We start from the raw sequence: 16,761 nt of genomic DNA, 5'->3' as shown, positions 1-16,761 counted from the left end.
GCCCAAGCTTTGCTGGCATTGCGCTGCCCCCGAGCCGGTCTCCGATCTTGGAGAACACCTCGAGAGCCCGAGTGAGCTTCTCGATCGCCTCGTCGTACTCGTGGCGCATGCGATGGATGTCGCCCAAACTTTGCTGACAACGTCCCACTGCCGCTTGGTCGCCGGCCAGGTTAGACTCCTGTAGGGCAGCTTCAAGGTCATTCTGCGCTGGCGGATACTTGTCCATCCGCGTCAACATCTTTGCCCGGGCAATCAAGCCATCAGCATGTGAAACACCCATGTCATAGTCGCCCCAATCTCCTAGTAATACATCGATGAGCTCGGTCGAGGGCCGTGACCAGTATTGAAAAGCGGTGAACTCGAAAGCTGCCCGAGCGATGGCTTGAGGGTTGCCCTTGTTCGGGTTGAGTTCCTCCTTGAACAGGAAGATGATGTTGCCCATCTCGGGCGTGAGAATGTCGTAGGCATGTTTGAACCCCTCGTCCCCAGGTTCCTTGTCGGCGTGTTCGTTGACCAGATCAACGTAATAGCGCACCAATGCTTCTAACTGCCGCTTCGCAAGGACATGATGTGTCAAGACGTATTGACGAATGGGCGAAAGCACTTGGATGCTGCCGTCAGGACCCCTGAATGCCAAGGCAGCTGAAAGTATAGTCGCAAGAGCGCCATCCACGTCCTCCAGCCCGAGGTCCATGTCAATGAGCTGCTGGATCCCGCCTTTGATGCCGTCGGGAAGCCGGCATATCAAGGCCAACAGTTCCTTCGCCTCTGGAACGCTTTTCATCGCCGCAGAATGGAGGGACAAAGAAATGGATACGTCTAGACTTGTGAGACGTGTGGGAGACTGGTGCTCGTCCTTGAGCAGGGAAGTGGACCGAGTCTTCCATTGCCGCAGGAGGCTGGAGCAAGGCAACGTCCCCTTCACGTTGGCGAGCAGATTGATGGCTAGAGGTAGGCCGCCGCACTGCTCGAGGAGGCGATCGAGGTCGAGATGCTCGTCTTCCGGGGTATCGGGATTCACCGACAGGAACAGCTTCCTTGCAGAGCTAGACGACAAAGGTTCGAGAAATACGGGCGACCAATGAACCTTGTCCTTTGCCGGCGGGGAATCACCTCGCATGGTCACTATCAGCTGCACATTCGGCAACGCGGTCAGCGTGCGGAGCACATCGCCAAGATCCCCTCGAGTCCCTCCAGCATCCCACGGACTCTCGAAATTGTCCAGGACAAGGATGACCGGGCCGGCAGCTCGCAAGGTCAATTCGAGTTTGGCGACCAGATCACCACCTTGCGAGGCGTTGCTGCCTGTGATGCCCTGGATGATGGCGAGAACGAGGGATGGGGCGGTGAGGATGGGATCACAACGGATGAAGGAGCAGCGATGCTTTGACTTGACGGTTTCGTGGTCTATGACGGACAACGCGACGGAAGTCTTTCCGATGCCGCCAGTGCCGAGAAGGGCGACGTGATGCTGGGTGGTCCCGGTGAATTTGCCGACCAGTTCGGTCACGAGGTCGTCCCGTCCGAAGAAGTAAAGCGGAGGTTTGACGGACGATATGGGAAGACTGGAGGAAGCCGTCAGCACGTGCAAAGGGAGGACGAGCGGACAACTGACTTTGGCAGGACGGGGGCGGCGGTCTGGAAGCAGATGATCAATGAATAGGATCAAGCGCTCGAAATGCAGAGAGCTAACCGGGAATGCGTCGAAGTTCCCGCCGATGTTATGGATCATGCCTTCGAGCCTCGCAAAACCCATACTCATGTCCAGGACAAGATTGTTAGTGACGGCGAACTGTATTGAATGAATGATGAGGTCCAATAGGTACTGCAACGTGAACGATCGCACCTGGAAACGTTGTAGACACGCATTGATCTGATCTCGGTATCCTGATATCTCCTCCGCCACCAAGTTACGCCTCCGAAGCGCCTTGCACAGCGATGCGAACGAGAAGTTTTTGTTCAGTTTTAGCTGCTCAAGACCGTCTTTTACTTGCAGCAGGACACTATCGACGCATTGATAGACATGAGGGAAAGTGCTCCGCTGTACAGCAGTACGACGCACTCAGCCACATCTTCCAGACGAAGCTTGAGGCGCTCGGGTACGTCTTTGTCGGTCTTTCCCTTCAAAACCTCGACGATAATGAAAATCAACTTGAACGTGTCGTGGGCGAGGTCCTTGCAGTCCTTCCGGTTCTTCCGGGCTTTCTGCAGCGGTGCGTCAGAGCTGCGTCTTCGACATGCAAACTACCAAAGGACAGACCTCGACAGCCTCGAGCAGTCCCTTCGAGAGCTGGACGGCGACCTTGAGGGGTCCGCAGACAACGGCGCCGTCGGTCAGGACCTCCAGCACGGACAAGAACGTCTTTCCGCTCTCGAGCGCCCGATCTATCCTCTCCCCTCTCTGATCTTCGTGAGCATTCATCACGGGCAGACGAGGTATAGCGAGAGTGCGAGGGAAACTAGAACGGGACTCCAACAGACGACGGAGGAGATATAAGGCTACAGGCGGATACTGCGTGGCGATGGGGCTATGAACGAAGGTTCGAGGCGGTGAGCTTCTTGGGCGTCTGCGTTCATTAGTGAGTACCCTGGGCAGCATGCGGCCTGGCGATTGTACCTTCATTGGGATTCGTCTTCCTGCGTGTACGTACTTCGGATGCACGCTGTCACTCAGAAACGTAGGAGGGACGAGAAAAGCGGCTGGGACATGCGCAGGCCTCATTATGTGTGCAAGGCCAGTCCCGATAGCCATTGGAGACTGTATAGCGAACATGACACGAGTGAGTCAATCCGGTACGACACCACGACAGAGCTCCGACTTACATCCAACGCATCTACCTGCAGCCGTACACGCCCTCGCCGGTAGTTTCCACAGAGCAGCCTCTAATTTGAAATGACAGTCGTTCTCACCACAGGTACAGTACTTCGGTGCTTCGCCTCCGGCCGCATCCACGTGCCCCACTCGCTGGCTTCACATCCACGTTCCCCCACCATCCGCACTACCTAGATCTCGAGCGCGCGTAGTAACTCGAGCTCTGCCCGCGCATTGACACCGGGTCCGCATCTGGAGCGGCGAGGCCAAGAAGTAGTTGGTGGTCAAGTAAAACCCTTCGTTGACCCGAGTTCGAGGGCGCCAGGTCATTGAACTGTACGCGCAGCGGCGCAGATTTACCATTGATCCTCGGTCTTCGTTGCGTTCGCGCGTGAAATTTATAATGCCACCCTGTACATGTCCGTAGCGTCTCCTTAAAAACGGCTATGTCGCCAAGCAATCCTCCAATAGCGCCAACCTACACGAGAAACGGTACCCCGGCCGGTCGATATCATCCATCGAGCGTAACCCAGGCTGATCGTGTACTACTTGCAGGTACCTATCATAGTCCAACGAAATACTTCGACGACGCCATACGGAGTCACCGTGTAAAGCTCTTTATACTATGCGCCATGCCATCAGATGAACGCCTTTGCAGTTCCGTAGAAATGCACTGACAAGATTCTCGCCGCTGGCTCTCCGGCTTATCTGCAACGGCACGACAGCCTACTAGCATGAATTGCCCGAAGTGCTCACTTCAGCTGCGGACATCTCTCGGGTTTCGGACGATAAAGCTGGTTTTCAGGCACCCTACGAGTCCGAAGCCCGTGTTTCATCGACCCTCGACAGCCACCCTATGCTATCACCCGACTGCGACTGCATCGACTCTACGAAATCTAGTGCGTATCGTTCTGAATGGCATCTGGATTTGGTAGGTCAGCTCCTGCAGGGGCACGAGTCGCCGGGGACCTTCGTCTGGCTATAAATTCGAACCAGGTTGGAGGTACCTTCTCGATCACTCCAGAGCTGATCAACCTTCGTTACACCGCATTGTCCTGACATTATGAAAGTCCTCGCCTTCTTCGTCGTACTGGCACTGCACGCTCTCGGCGTAAATTGTGGACCGGTTGCAACTAAAGGTTCGTGTAAATGTGAGGCTCCGACATCACGGCTCGCTCACCGTGTATCAGACTTGGGATATATCGCCGAGCGCGGCGAGGATACGACGCCTTGCTTTTTCAATCCGAAGCTTTGTGTCGCACCTCCGTGAAGCATACGTGTACGTGACATAGCCTGCTCAAAATCGCGCAACCGCTCACATATTCGCCATCTCAGCCTCGATACAGCAGAGGGGGTACACGCAACCTGTCTGGATAGTCATCTACCAGACTCGGGATACGCGCTCGCATGATGTGTAGTGAACGTACTTAGCATTATGCATTATCGCCCCCCGCAGCACCTTCAATTCCCCTGTGCAGTGTCTTTTCGTCAAACCATGAAGACCAGTGAGCGAGAGACAAGTCGATGCGAATTCAGCGATCATGCGAGCTGCGTTCAGTTGAGCAATCGAGCGACGGCTCCGCAAACGAACGCGCATTATCGAGCTCGGAGTCAGGAAAGCAGCTCGTGATTCACACCCGATAAGTGAGAGCAAAAGAATGAATTGCTTCATCTCATATTATGCGGTAGTTCATAGAGTATATCTAGGCCGTCATCGCAGTCGAAGTTCAAAGCGAAACGTTGATGGGAATGCAGCCAAGGGCGATCAGGCCGTTCTGGTGACCAGGTCACGTCAGCGTCAATCGATATGTGCGGCATAAACAGGACAGGACGTACGAAGCTGTTGTTCTCGCAGCAAACGGGAGCAGCGTTGCAGCTGTTGCCACCCACGCCGACGCCGGAGATGGGGCTGCAGTTCATGCCGACTTGGCCGGTGACGCCGCTGAGGTCGATGCCGAGAAGGCTCACGAGCGTAGAGACGACGTCGGAGTGACTCTGAAACAACGAAAGGAAACGTAGCGTCAGAATCATCGTCGACAAGCATGGCCAAAACGCCGAGGGGGGCTTACCTCCTGGACGGAGTTGCAGCACTGGATAGAGCCGGTGTTGCACTGGTCGGCGGAGGCGACGGCGAAGAGCGCGGCGGCGGCGACGAAGAGGGTCGAACGAGCGAACATTGCGGAGGACGGCTGGAGGGTGATTTGGGTTGGGCTGCTTGGGGTGCGTTGAACTCGACTGTTCGACTGAGGGATGAGTGGACCAGTCCCCCTTCTTTTATACCTCTGTGTCTGAGAGGTCGTATGTCAGAGAACAGCACCCAAGTGCTCGTATGGTGCGGCGTTCCTCGCCGCGAACGTGAAGGACGGTGAAGGGCTCTGCAAGCGCCGCCGATCATACTATTTCCGTCACGGTCGCGTCCCGGGCCCTACGCCGATTGGACGCCGCGAGGTAAGCAGGACTTCATTGAACGGAGAAGAAGCCATCAGAGTGATCGCGTACGCGAAAACGTCTCGGGAACGTGCTTCTTCAATTGTCACCCGAGGCGCAGCACACCGGCCGCTTAGCTGGATTCCTGACATGCGGCATCCTCTCTTCAGGCCATGTTTCGGTATCCTCGGGCAAAAAATCCTGCTCGATTGCAATTATCGATTTCTTGCTAGAATATACACCTACGCACGCACGACAGCTGGGAAAGTCCAAGCGCAACTTTAACGACAAACAATATACCGAGAGTCCACCATCCCTAGCGCCCTTCGCTGAGCGCACGGTGCCGTCCGGGGATTTACTGGTTCTTCTTGACGTCCGCGTTGAAACCCTTCGCGCCGGGAGCGTCCATGCGAGGCGCCTGAATGGAGGCGAGGGCTGAGATGCCAAGCATCACGGCGGGCACGACGACGAAGAAGGCAACGAGTAGCGAGGTGATCAGTGGTGTCGTGAGCAGCTGGTAACGCGCGAAGATGCCGTCTGCTCGTCACGCATTCAGTTTACGAGTTCAGAGCGAAAGATTGGGACAAGCGGGGACGAGAGAGGGGGTGACGTACCACCGAAGGTAACGTTGGAGGGCGCGACCAACTGCGAAGTTGCGTTCTCAAGAGGCGGGAGAGATTGAGGGACCACGGGTCCGGGTAGGGGCGCGAGTTCCGGGTCCGAATCGAATTGACGGTTGCGGAGAGACGAGGAGGGTACGGAGCCTGTGAGGAGAACGAGGTGGTCCGGGAAGAGCGTGGCGAGGTTGTGCAGAGCGTCCGAGAGCATCGCCTCTGCAGGTGCACCATGATAAAGTCAATTTATACGTGCCACGGCGAGAGAAAGCGGGTATATGCGCACCGTGCGTGGCGACGGCGTTCTTCCTCCCCGCGCCGGACCCGTCGTGCATCAAATGTGGCATATCGACGCACACGACGTGCTTCGACGACGAGGCATGCTTCTCCGGAAACGAGCCTGGCGAAACTCGCGTGAGGGAAGATCCGCAGCGGGCCGCGAGTCGTTCTGCGCTGGTGCGCAGCGCGTTGGCACCTGAGTGGGCGACGTAAGGCAGCTGGAGGGAGGAGGGTGCGCTGGCAAGATTTTGCGCGAGAAGGGTGGAGGGTGCGAGAGTACGGAGGTCCGAGGCGTGAAGCTACGCGCAAGAAACGATCAGGATGTGACTGTGCGTCAGAGGTTCCTTAGACGTACGCCGGGTTGGTCCACAACAATCACGGCATCATGTGCGCATAGGTCGTCCGCCGACAAGATACGATCCACGACGTTTGCGAGGTTCGAGCCGTGAGATGTGTCGAAGGAGTCAAGCAAGCTGGATCTAGTAGAGCGTAATGCTACGGTTGAGTCGTGAAACTTGAGCAAGGCAGCAATTGCGTACCTGTGCGACGTCCATGCCACGACCGGGAGCGTGTCCGAGAAAGCGAGGGCTGCTGGCAGCAAGGATGCGAATAGAGCAGCTCGTCCGGCCATCGTCAAGAGTCCAGTGAGAGAGGATGAGGATGAGCGTCGGTGGGCCCGCGGAAGAGGCGCTCGCGTGTTTCGGCAGGCTGCGGGCGCTTATTTGCGCCTTTCTTTACGACTTGCGACTCCGTTCCGAGTTCATCTCGCTCTGTCCTTCTCTTTCATCATTCCAATCACTCTCTTACCGCGCTACGGCTGATGACATGGCCAGGCCTGTTTTCTCCTAAACCGCTCAGATATCGGTGCGGATCACGGCAGTTCACAGCATCGCCCTTCCTTGGCTCATTCTGCCGACGCATACTTCGTTCAAGTCGACCCATCGCCGTATGCGAGGTGCACACCTAATCATATTGTCCGAAAATTATATGAATATCGGTGATTTTGTTAAATCCAAGAGTTCGTCAGCCGAATCACAATCCCCTCGCATTGCCTCTCTTTCCGTTCCCCTTATCACCCTACAGATTCAGGGTGCCACCTGATGACCATTGTTCTGGTGGCTGCAGACCTGCCAAATCAAGATCAATTTTCACTGGCTCGTCTGGAGTTGTTCTCATCGCTAGATCTAGAACGAGCGTGAGCTGATGTCCAAGATTGCGGTTGCAGCCCACCTTCAGAAGGCGATGCGGTTGACAGAGCTAGCGGCCTCTCCCAGCGCCGGACTCAGGTCGTCACCTGCTGTCTGCTTTATCGATATGACACCAACAGGCCCGTTCGGGGCATCGAGATGTTGCGATCTCTTGGGTGTTGATGGATCACTATCGCTAGCGCTGTCCCTCTGAGGATCCATCACCTTCTCCTGCACAGAGCCCTGTGTGTCGTTACCTATGTTCGATGTCTCTTCCGGTTCATGGAGCAGCTCTGTTATAAACCCATGAAGGTCAGCAATATCTTGTGGTGCAACGCCTGTGTTCGAGTCTGCTGCCGGCCCATCAGATACTTCTTGAGTTCCCGGGTACTCTAACTCTACGCCCACAGTATGGTTGTTAGATGATGTATAAGTACCATGATCAGCCGTAGGGAGTGGCGAGAACTCTTCATCCATAATTGGTACGTCACCAAGCCCGTCTGATGGAGGCGGCGCCTCAGCCAAAACGCCGTCTAGGTCTTCGAGTGTTCCGACGTCCTGACTTCCCTCCTCTGGGTACAGGCGTGAATGATTCATTTGTTGAGTACGACTCTCAACATCTTCCTCGTAGAGCCGCTCTATCATGTGAGCGATATTTTGATCCCATATCTCTCCGCGCTGAACAGCCTGGTATAGGGCAGGGACGAGGTAGTTGTTGCGATTGTGAGCATTGCGGACAAACACCTGGAACCAGGCCCTTCTGAACGCCTCCGTGACATCCATATCGACAGGGTTTCCCGTGACGCCAGCGTCGACGCTGACTTGACCGGATTCTAGCGGCCTGTAGCCCACATTGAAACCGCTAATCCAGCCTTCTAGTTCGACATCCGCTGCCTTGAAGAATTCCGACGTGTTCCTATTGTCCTTTTGCGGACTAGATGATATATGATCAAGGACCACGTTAGAGGGATCTGGAGGCCGTTCTGGTCCGGCAGCAGACTGCTGTACCGGGGACTCCATGCCAAGTTCGGCGCGGTAGAGACGCATGAGCAAGGTAATGGCAGGGGTCTTGCGTTCCTCCACGTTGAAAGGGAGTAGGACGTGCCACGGGAGCCAGATTCCCAGCGGCGTTCTATCAACGAGGCCGAGACTGTCCGCGGCATGGAGGGCCTTGACAAGTCGTAGCGGAAGGAGTTCCTTGCGTGCCCTGGCAATCATGAGCAGACAATCTGGTGGGATCTCGCAACGGACATTCTCTTGGTTGTTCCGCTCCGCCAGGACGGCTTGCCGTTCTAATAAAATACGTAATTTGGATGCCACTTCATCCCCTTCGAACGCTCCTGGACAAATGGAGATTGCTCTGAGTGCCGCTGTGGTAACGTCTCGTTCGAGTTCTCGCTCATCACGCCATGCGCTAGGCGCAGTCATAGGGATCCGCGACGATGCCTGCACAACCTTGCCCGCAGCTGACGCCGACGTCGATGAGCATGGTATCTCGCTTTGTCAAACGCATGATAGCACCCACCCACTGGGTCCATGTTGAATTGCTCGCCGAACGAGAGCAACTGCAATGAGTTGGCGCAGCGCCATTTCAACGTAGGGCTTGAGCTATACAATATTAGATGCGCAAGGAATGACGCATATTCTGACATGAACGTCGATCCTTCGAGCGTTTGTGCTAGCGCGGAGCGTGCGAGTTCGTCGAGCAGAACGATAGCCTGCAGAACGAGTCCGTGCCGATCATTACGAGACAGCTCCGAGTTTTCCTGTATGAATCGGATGAGCTTTACCGTGGGATCTACCGCTTTAGCAAGGGCGGCATGTCGTCGATTGGATCGAATATCTCTCGATATCTCCACCAAAACTGACTTCGTGCGTGGATAAGACTTCTCGCCGTCAAGAGCCTCTCCGACAGCGCAGGCTAGCTTGAGGAGTGGTTTCTCGGTGTTTTGGAGATACGGAATCTCCAGAAGCTCGCGTACTGCAGGGGTCTCTCGATGAGCGCCCTTGCGGAGTCCTTGGTTGAGAATCTTAGTAAACTGTGGAGACAAGATGTCCTTGTGACGTTTCGCAACATGCAGAATAATGGAAAACCACTCTTCTCTGACTTCGAGTGGATAAGCCAGCTTTCCGTCATCGTTCTCGTTGAACGAAATCTCAGCTAAAGCTTCCACAGCCCGTCGTACAGCAAGCAACGTCGTCACGCCTTCCGGTCGGCCGTACGAAGGAAGGCGATTGGAACGAAGAAGCTCCAGGGTTCCAGAGATAATGTCACGGAATATTGCGTGGGTATGATGTTGTTTGCCTGCCTTTGACAAATCCTGGATCTGTGAGACGAGCTTGAGGAGTCTAACGAGGGCTGAAATAATGTCAGATGGTGCGATCATCGATGCAACACAATAAACTCGCTGTCTGAATCCACTCGTGGTCTGATGTCATGCTTGGAAAATCCGAGAAGCGCCCTCGCGGCGGCCTTCTGTACGTTCATGCCAAACTCGGTCGTGAGGTCCAAAGTCCAGAGATCTCCAGACAGAAGCCGTAGATATTTTGCGTCAAATTCAGCCGAGCGACGCGGCAGCTCCGGTACGAGCTGTTGCAATAACAAGACGATATCCAGTAGAGATATCTCGGAATCTCGGCCATCCATGTGAACAGCGAGAGGTGCCAGGTCGACTAGCAGTTGCAATTCGTGGCTCTGTCCAATCTGTTTCGCCTTTGAGCCCCAGAACCACTGGTTCCGCACTATCAGGCCGCCGTCATACTTGAGCGATGTCCGGAAGGAGTGGAGATTATGGAATCCGAGTTGGCGGATTATAATAGTGAAAATAACATTTGCCCGTTGATCGGCATCCAGCGCGTCAATACATGGTCGCATCAATGTTGACACACCATAGTCGCTGAAGTGCGAGCAGACCCACACTAGCGCCCGCCCGGTCAGAGCCATGGTAAACCCGTGGCTCTGCTGCGAGGACCGCGACTTCTCCAGTATTCGAAGGGTGATCATGTCATGGTCAGACCAGCTCTTGCACCGCCGAAATGTCGTTAACAAATAGCGAGCGGTAGACGCAATTCTCGACGACACTCCGAAACTTCGACCAATGTAAGACTCTACCAGAATGACACAGCGAGACAAGAGTTCCAAACACCGGCCCATCACGCCCCTGTAGACCAGGCTCGTTTTTAGGAAAGCCCACGCTGCGGGAGACTTGTACGCGCAGTCGGGACTGAAGGATGGCCAGAGGATTGTGGCGATGACGCCTCCAAGAGAGGCTGAGATTAACGCTGTCAAGGCAATCGCGACGGTGCGATCCAGCCTCCACAACAAGTCCAGGAGTCCACACAGGAACAAAGCGATGGCAAGCTGCAGTAGCATGGGAAGGAGAGTGATCATCTGAGGGACTCCCCACCGCTTCAAGCCGTCATAGCGTAGTTGACGCAGTCGCATACCGTCCTGAGGATGGGATGTGTCGAATATTGTGCTATACTCGCGAACCCACTGTTTGATGAGGATGGAACCGAGGGCAGACACGAGCGACAACGTCAGGCTGAAAAACCAAAGAATGTTGATTCTGACGCTGGGAGAGGACGGTGCTGTTGGTAGCTCTAGCCCTTCCATGGACGAGAAAGGAGGAACAGTCGAGTTCACGAATGCAGTGTTGACGGTCAAACTTCCGAGTTGCTGGGAGATGCGGAGCAAAATCTGCGTTGTGACTGTCGTCGGGTCAGCCTGCAGCATTGGCCAACTTTCGATCACGAAGGCGGTAAACACGGCCGAGGATAGACCAGCCTAGTCAAGTAATGAGCGCGGTATCAAATGGACGATAATGGGCAACTGACGAAGATCAGAAGGGTATCCATTTCATCTTGCCATCTTTTCAGCATCACTATATCATGCTCGCGGACACGCGCCGCGCAAGTTGACCAAGCACTCAACACCTCTTCTGCGTCCGCCTTGGTTTGAGGAGACAAAGGCTGCCCGCCTGGATGTTCGAGAGCGCTCTTCTTTGATTTATGTCTGGAAAACACAGTATACACGTTAATATAGCATATAGGGGTCGCTGTGTAGCCCAACCTCCGTGTGTCGGAATCGGTCCGCCGATCATGGGTGTTGACAAGCCCAGGCCGTGATGCGCTCGTCGTCCCCGAAGGAGCTTTGGCAGAAACAGGCGCCAATACATCTATGAATCAAAGTCAGATGCCATCCCCACTGATTCAAGTTCGGAAGTCGCGTACTACTCTCCGCCGGTTCCTTGTGCTGTTCATTTGAAACCTGAGGATTGAGAAAGGTAACATGTTTCTGTTGCTCTTTATCTATGCCTCTGCAGAATGTGGATATCACGCTTTAGTGGTATAGCACGTAGATATCAAGGCTAATCGGACGAACCTTGGCCCTCCCTTCGTCGACTCTGTTTCCGGGGACGCAGACAAGGCTATGGCATTTCTTATCTCTGGCAAGATTGTCCTGAGGAAATCATTGACCTCGCGCTATGTACGAGCATGTTCAGTATGCTCGAGACGGAAGAATCGACTACTCACGTCACCAAACGTCCCTGGTTGGCGTTGACGATGATTAGGAGGGTTTTCCGTCGTCGAGCCGGGGTCAAAGGCCTCAGAACGCCCGGCTTAAGATTGTATGCACCCCTTCAGCCGTGACGATCGCAGAAGCGAATAGGATGGACGCACATTCCAGCGTTACGTGTGCATGTGCCTGACCATCCAAATCCATAGCAGTAATTCAAGAGTTGGCGCCACGAAACTCGGTTCAGTCGCAACGTCCGCGTCAAAAAGCCCTGAAGGTCCTAGACTCTTTCTGCGTGGATTTTATGAGCGCGAAGCCAACGATTATCGTTGTTGTACGAAAACAGGGCGGGGGAAGCGATATGCTTGACGAGGAGGCCAGTGATCCGGCCGGTGCGGATTTATACTGCTGTATGGCCGCCTCGTGGTCAAGCTGTAAATGTGTTATAGCGCAGGAACGCGGAACAATGTACATAGCTTTATTCAGGGAAGGCTACGGTGAGATCGTGGAAGCTGAAGCAAAGCTTAGGGACGAGGGAGAGACGCTAGCTGCCATGTGTAGCCGGCATACGCGATGCCATCGCAGCACCCACAGTGTCAGAGGCGAGAGAAGAACCAACGCGCAAAAGTGACATATACAGACGAAGGACAACAAACAACATACAAACATCTCAAAACCGCACAAAAGATGAGGATTAAAGAGCATACCACGATAGGCAGACAACTTCGTATCAACGAGCAGAAACAACGAAAACCCTTCTTCCTCCCTCCCAACTATCGACACTCCCTCGTCCTTTTTTTTCAAGCGCCATCGCCGCCCGCGCCGCCGCCGTTGGGTTTGGGCGGGCCGCCGCCCCGCGTGAGGCCGGCAGCGGCGAACCCGCGCGCCGCGAACCCACCACGGCCTCGTCCGCGTCCGCGCCCCCTGTAACCTTCCTGTCCTTCACGCTGCTCCCGATCCTGCGCGATCTTCACCTCCGGCACCGTCTCCTTATATTTCTGTCAAGAATGAAAAAAAAGGACAAAAAAGGTGTCAGCGATCGCGTGAAGGCGGGATTACAAGGCGCGATTCCGACACCGACCTCGGCATGGCCCTCGAGCCCGGCCTTCATCGCCTCCTCGTCCCCGAACTCGACGTACGCGATCTTCCGCGCCCGGCCGGCGTACGTCTGCGGGTACGTGACGCGGGTGATGCCCGCGGCCGACGCGGCGAAGAACGTGCGGAGCTCGGGCTCCTCCGCCGGCTCCTGCAGGCGCACGAACAGCGTCCACGGGTGGCGCGGCGGCTTGCGGTTCACGGGCGTCCGCGCGCCCGCGCTCTCCGTCGCGGGCGACGCCGGCTCCGCGCCGGAAGTCGATGGCTGCTCGTCCTTCTTCTCCTTCTCCTTCTCCTTCTCGCCCTCCTTCGCCCCGCCCTCCTTCTCCTTCTCCGCTTTCTCCTGCTCGCGCGCCGCCTCGCGCTCGGCCTGCTTGCGCTCCTTCTTCTGCTGCTTCTTCAGCCGCTCGCGCTCGGCCTTGTCAGCCGGCGGCGTCGCGGTCCCGTTCGCGGGCGCGGGCGTCGCGCGGCCCGAGGCGGCGGCGGACGCTTGCGCGGTGCTCGGGGCGGTCGCCCGGTCGGGGTTGGTCGTCTTGTTGTCTGCGGGTGCAGCGGGCGGCAGCGGCGCTGTTGCGGAGGCCGGGGTGGCTTGTACGGTAGCGGTGCGCCTGTACGCGTAATTGAACCCTGCACGAGAAGCGTCAGCGGGTCGTCTGGATGACGAAGGAGGATGGTGTACGAACCTTGGCTCTTGAGCTCGGCGCTGACCCGGCCCTCCTTGATGTCGAGGACGAGCGAGCCGTAGGCGGCGTCGCACAGGTTCCAGTTCCACGTGTTCTTCCACGCGGGTTCTTCGCCCGTCATGCCGGCGCCGGGCCCGACGGGGGCGCCGGCCCCGCCCTGCGCGGCGGGGACGCGCTCGACGACGGAGAGGAACTTGTCGAGGAGGACGCGCTGGTGCTCGTCGATGACGGCGTCGACCTGGCCCTTGACGCTCTCCCACACGCGCTCGTAGCTGTCCTTGCCGACGAGCAGTTTGCGGCGGAAGCCCTCAAAGTCGGGCTGGACGCTGAACTCGTTGTACGAGCTCGCGTAGCGGAAGTGGAGGCCGGCGGAGATGGTGAGGTCGGCCTTGACGACGAGCGCGAGCTGCGCGACGAGGCCCTCGCGCCCGGGCGAGGCGTGCGTGAGCAGCAGCCGGGTCTCGGTCGGGTCGAACACGCGCTGCGCCGTGTCCACGAGCTCGCCGATCTGCAGCGCCGTCGTCCACATCGTGCCCTGGCCGCCCGCGATCGTCGCGGACCCGTCCCCGTTGTCGAACATCTTGTGCGGCACGAGCGCGCCGCCGAGCCCGAGCAGGCGCAGCTTGACGCCGCCGACGTCGAGGCAGCGCGTCGTCGCCTCGTCGACGACGTGCAGGTTCTCGACCGCGTACGCCCCGGAGCGGAACTTCTCGAGGACCTGCACGTCCTCGCACGCGCCCCAGAGGGTGAAGACGGGCACGTGGAGCTTGATCTGGCCGGAGAGGAGGAGGGGGAATTCGGAGAGGAGGGAGATGGTGACCGTCTGTCGGATGGCGGATGGCGGGTTGTCCGGGGCGAGGAGGTGCGTGCGTTGCGCGTTGGGGATGAGCGGCGAATATTGCGTGAGGTGGCGGAGGGTGCGGTCGTTGATGCGGTCGAGACTGTTGGCCTCTGGGTATGCGAGATATAGTCAGCATACGATCGACTGGGGCCCGAGCACGTAAGAAAAGCCGTGGCACGTCCGCTACGCACGCCACCGACCGTATACGCAACCCGCAAATCGGACGCGACACAGGATCCGCATTCTCGCGAACAAAGAGACCGAACGCTCACCAAAGAAGCCAAAATCTCCTGTGTGTATGATGGCCTTCGCGTTCGCCTCGCGTGCGAGGTCATTGAGGGAGGAAAGCTTGCCGCGTATGTCGGCAATGCAGAGCAGGCGTCCGTGGGTGGTGTCGATGACTTTTGTCTGGGTATTGACCTGGTACGGCGGCTGGCCGGGGACGGGCTTCGGGGCGGGGGACGCGGTGGTGGCGGGGCGGGACTGGGGACGCGACATGGCGTGGTGAGGGAATGCAGGGGAAGGCGGCGGTGGTGAATGAATCACCAAATTTCGGCGGCTGGCGTTCAGTAGCGACCTCGACGCGTGTGCTCCCACGGCTCGACGGCTTGCAGGACGGCCACCACCTCCTCCTCGCGAGCCACGACCCGCCGATGGCCACGGCGCGCTTTCTTTTATTATTCTTGTGGACGACGAACGTGCAAGTGGTCGTCGAATGGTCGATTTGAGCGCGATCAGGACCTTCACACCGCACGGGTGCTCTGGAATTCCTCTGGAGATCGGCGCTGCAAGTTTTACATACCTCGGAGACCGATGATGCCATTCTGAACGCATATAATCCGACTTGCGTCCGCCTTTGCGTCAGTCTGGGGAATCCAAGGATCCTATGGTCACCTGCGCTGGATCAGACACCGTCGACGGAGCCCTGCGGGCCGACAGCTGCACTTATCATCTATTCGCGTGCACCTCAGCTGTCTATATAAGATGATCCAGAGGAGACGCGAACATCACTCCTGTAGCCCTAGTTCTCGCAAAGATGGGCGTCATGCCTCGGATATCGCTCACCCGCCTCATCCTTTTCGTGCTGCTACTGACCCCCACAAATGGGCTCTCCCCGACCTACTTACCCTGCCAGGTCCAGAAGGGCTCATCGGTCTCTCCGCTCCTCGGATGCCCACCCGGCACTCTCTTCGTCTCGGCGAACGACGCGCGCGCCAACTTCTCCTCCATTCAAGCAGCCGTCGACTCCCTGTATGCGCGTCCCAATTCCTCCGAGACACGTCCAATTGATTCTCTATTTCTCGTACAGAAAAGAAGGCGTTCCCGCCACCATACTCCTCGGCGCCGGCGACTACCACGAAACCGTCAACGTCACCCGCACAGCGTCCCTCACCCTACTCGTACGTCCGAACCCCTCCCTCCCTCGGACCTCCTCCCTCCCCTCTTGCACTTGTCCTAACCTACACATACCAGGGCCAACTGCCCGCCAACACGTCGCTCACTCCAACGAACGCCTCCGCCCTCTCCAACCTCGTCCGCATCTCCAACGATTCCTTCGTGCACACCGGCCAAGACGACGCCTCCTCCGCCGTGCTCGTTGTGTCGCCCAACGCCGCCGGCGCGCTCATCGGCTCCGGCCCTACCGGCGCCCCTCTCCAACCCCATTTCGGCAACGTCGACTTCCGGACCTACAACGTTGACTTTGCCAACCTCGCCGTATGCGTCCCCCTCTGATTTTATCCCCCTTTTGTTTCGTTTTTCTCCAGATAGAGCGCATATATTCCACTCGTTCGGATATGCTAAACCGAGATTGTTGATATGTATAAAACAGGCCAACTACGCGATCTCGCAAGCGCTCGTGACGGACGTATCGTACGCGAACGCGTCCTTCTACGGCTGCTCGTTCGCTAGCTACCAAGACACGTGGTACACCGGTCGGAACGGGAGCACGTACGTCGTCGATTCGATCGTCTACGGCCAAACCGACTGTACCGTATACCTCCACTCGCGTCACCTTCATCCTCGAACTTACCTTCTCGATGTTGTTTTTTTTAAATTCTTTTTCTTCCTCTTTTTCGCAGACCTGTTCGGCTTCGGCACCGCGTAAGCCCACATCGTTCGTACGATAAGTAAACAGCTTGACGTCTGCATGCTCTTCTAAAGTTGGTTCGAACGCGTCGTGCTCGCCAACAGGGCCTGCGGCGGCGGCCTCGTCGCCTGGAAGGGCACCAACCTCACCGACGCCCCCGGCAACCCGTACGGCGCCTACATCGCCAACTCTGCCATCATCCGCGTACGCCCCCC

The 16,761-nt window shown here is 57.0% G+C and overlaps 7 protein-coding genes across 7 annotated transcripts in view; 1 reads left to right on the top strand and 6 right to left on the bottom strand.

The window, feature by feature from the left end:
• Window positions 1-58: 58 nt before the first annotated feature.
• PUNSTDRAFT_142255 (uncharacterized protein) lies at window positions 59-2,422 on the bottom strand (the record flags this gene model as incomplete). Its single annotated transcript, XM_007381592.1, has 6 exons — window positions 59-1,565; window positions 1,616-1,638; window positions 1,694-1,792; window positions 1,847-2,003; window positions 2,063-2,205; window positions 2,261-2,422. Coding segments are annotated over 6 exons (2,091 nt in total), but the record flags the coding sequence as incomplete, so codon positions are not given.
• Window positions 2,423-4,539: 2,117 nt separating this feature from the next.
• On the bottom strand, window positions 4,540-5,016 carry PUNSTDRAFT_63681 (hydrophobin-251; the record flags this gene model as incomplete). Its single annotated transcript, XM_007381591.1, has 3 exons — window positions 4,540-4,587; window positions 4,649-4,807; window positions 4,882-5,016. Coding segments are annotated over 3 exons (342 nt in total), but the record flags the coding sequence as incomplete, so codon positions are not given.
• Window positions 5,009-6,811, bottom strand: PUNSTDRAFT_50856 (uncharacterized protein). The gene is made up of 5 exons (XM_007381590.1): window positions 6,672-6,811; window positions 6,488-6,611; window positions 6,140-6,431; window positions 5,854-6,072; window positions 5,009-5,776 (listed from the first exon to the last, which is right to left on the bottom strand). The coding sequence occupies exons 1-5, from the start codon at window positions 6,761-6,763 to the stop codon at window positions 5,595-5,597; spliced, it is 909 nt and encodes a 302-aa protein (XP_007381652.1). The 5' UTR covers window positions 6,764-6,811; the 3' UTR covers window positions 5,009-5,594.
• A 553-nt stretch (window positions 6,812-7,364) lies between these two features.
• On the bottom strand, window positions 7,365-8,537 carry PUNSTDRAFT_125141 (uncharacterized protein; the record flags this gene model as incomplete). The annotated part of the gene is made up of 1 exon (XM_007381589.1): window positions 7,365-8,537. One exon carries the CDS (start codon window positions 8,535-8,537, stop codon window positions 7,365-7,367), a length of 1,173 nt encoding a protein of 390 aa, XP_007381651.1.
• A 2,263-nt stretch (window positions 8,538-10,800) lies between these two features.
• Window positions 10,801-11,246, bottom strand: PUNSTDRAFT_37888 (uncharacterized protein; the record flags this gene model as incomplete). Its single annotated transcript, XM_007381588.1, has 2 exons — window positions 10,801-11,106; window positions 11,157-11,246. Coding segments are annotated over 2 exons (396 nt in total), but the record flags the coding sequence as incomplete, so codon positions are not given.
• A 1,219-nt stretch (window positions 11,247-12,465) lies between these two features.
• On the bottom strand, window positions 12,466-14,955 carry PUNSTDRAFT_119236 (uncharacterized protein; the record flags this gene model as incomplete). Its single annotated transcript, XM_007381587.1, has 4 exons — window positions 12,466-12,836; window positions 12,920-13,560; window positions 13,617-14,567; window positions 14,730-14,955. 4 exons carry the CDS (start codon window positions 14,953-14,955, stop codon window positions 12,639-12,641), a joined length of 2,016 nt encoding a protein of 671 aa, XP_007381649.1. The 3' UTR covers window positions 12,466-12,638.
• Window positions 14,956-15,502: 547 nt separating this feature from the next.
• PUNSTDRAFT_65618 (carbohydrate esterase family 8 protein) overlaps window positions 15,503-16,761 on the top strand; it is a gene marked incomplete at both ends in the record, with an annotated part of 2,350 nt that continues 1,091 nt past the window's right edge. Inside the window, 6 exons of the mRNA XM_007381586.1 lie at window positions 15,503-15,716; window positions 15,772-15,857; window positions 15,931-16,173; window positions 16,289-16,445; window positions 16,539-16,560; window positions 16,621-16,750. Coding sequence (XP_007381648.1) covers window positions 15,503-15,716; window positions 15,772-15,857; window positions 15,931-16,173; window positions 16,289-16,445; window positions 16,539-16,560; window positions 16,621-16,750 — 852 coding nt within the window. The remainder of the gene's footprint in view (window positions 15,717-15,771; window positions 15,858-15,930; window positions 16,174-16,288; window positions 16,446-16,538; window positions 16,561-16,620; window positions 16,751-16,761) is intronic.

The sequence above is a fragment of the Punctularia strigosozonata genome (assembly GCF_000264995.1).
Source record: "Punctularia strigosozonata HHB-11173 SS5 unplaced genomic scaffold PUNSTscaffold_4, whole genome shotgun sequence".
Taxonomy (NCBI): domain Eukaryota; kingdom Fungi; phylum Basidiomycota; class Agaricomycetes; order Corticiales; family Punctulariaceae; genus Punctularia; species Punctularia strigosozonata.
This window is presented reverse-complemented; position numbering and strand designations above follow the sequence as displayed.

Coding starts and splice junctions, on each gene's coding strand:
- PUNSTDRAFT_50856 (XM_007381590.1), bottom strand. CDS start 6,763: ATGGCCGGACGAGCTGCTCTATTCGCATCCTTGCTGCCAGCAGCCCTC. Junction 6,612..6,671: donor GTGGCATGGACGTCGCACAG/GTACGCAATTGC, acceptor ACGCTCTACTAG/ATCCAGCTTGCTTGACTCCT. Junction 6,432..6,487: donor TTGTTGTGGACCAACCCGGC/GTACGTCTAAGG, acceptor TCTTGCGCGTAG/CTTCACGCCTCGGACCTCCG.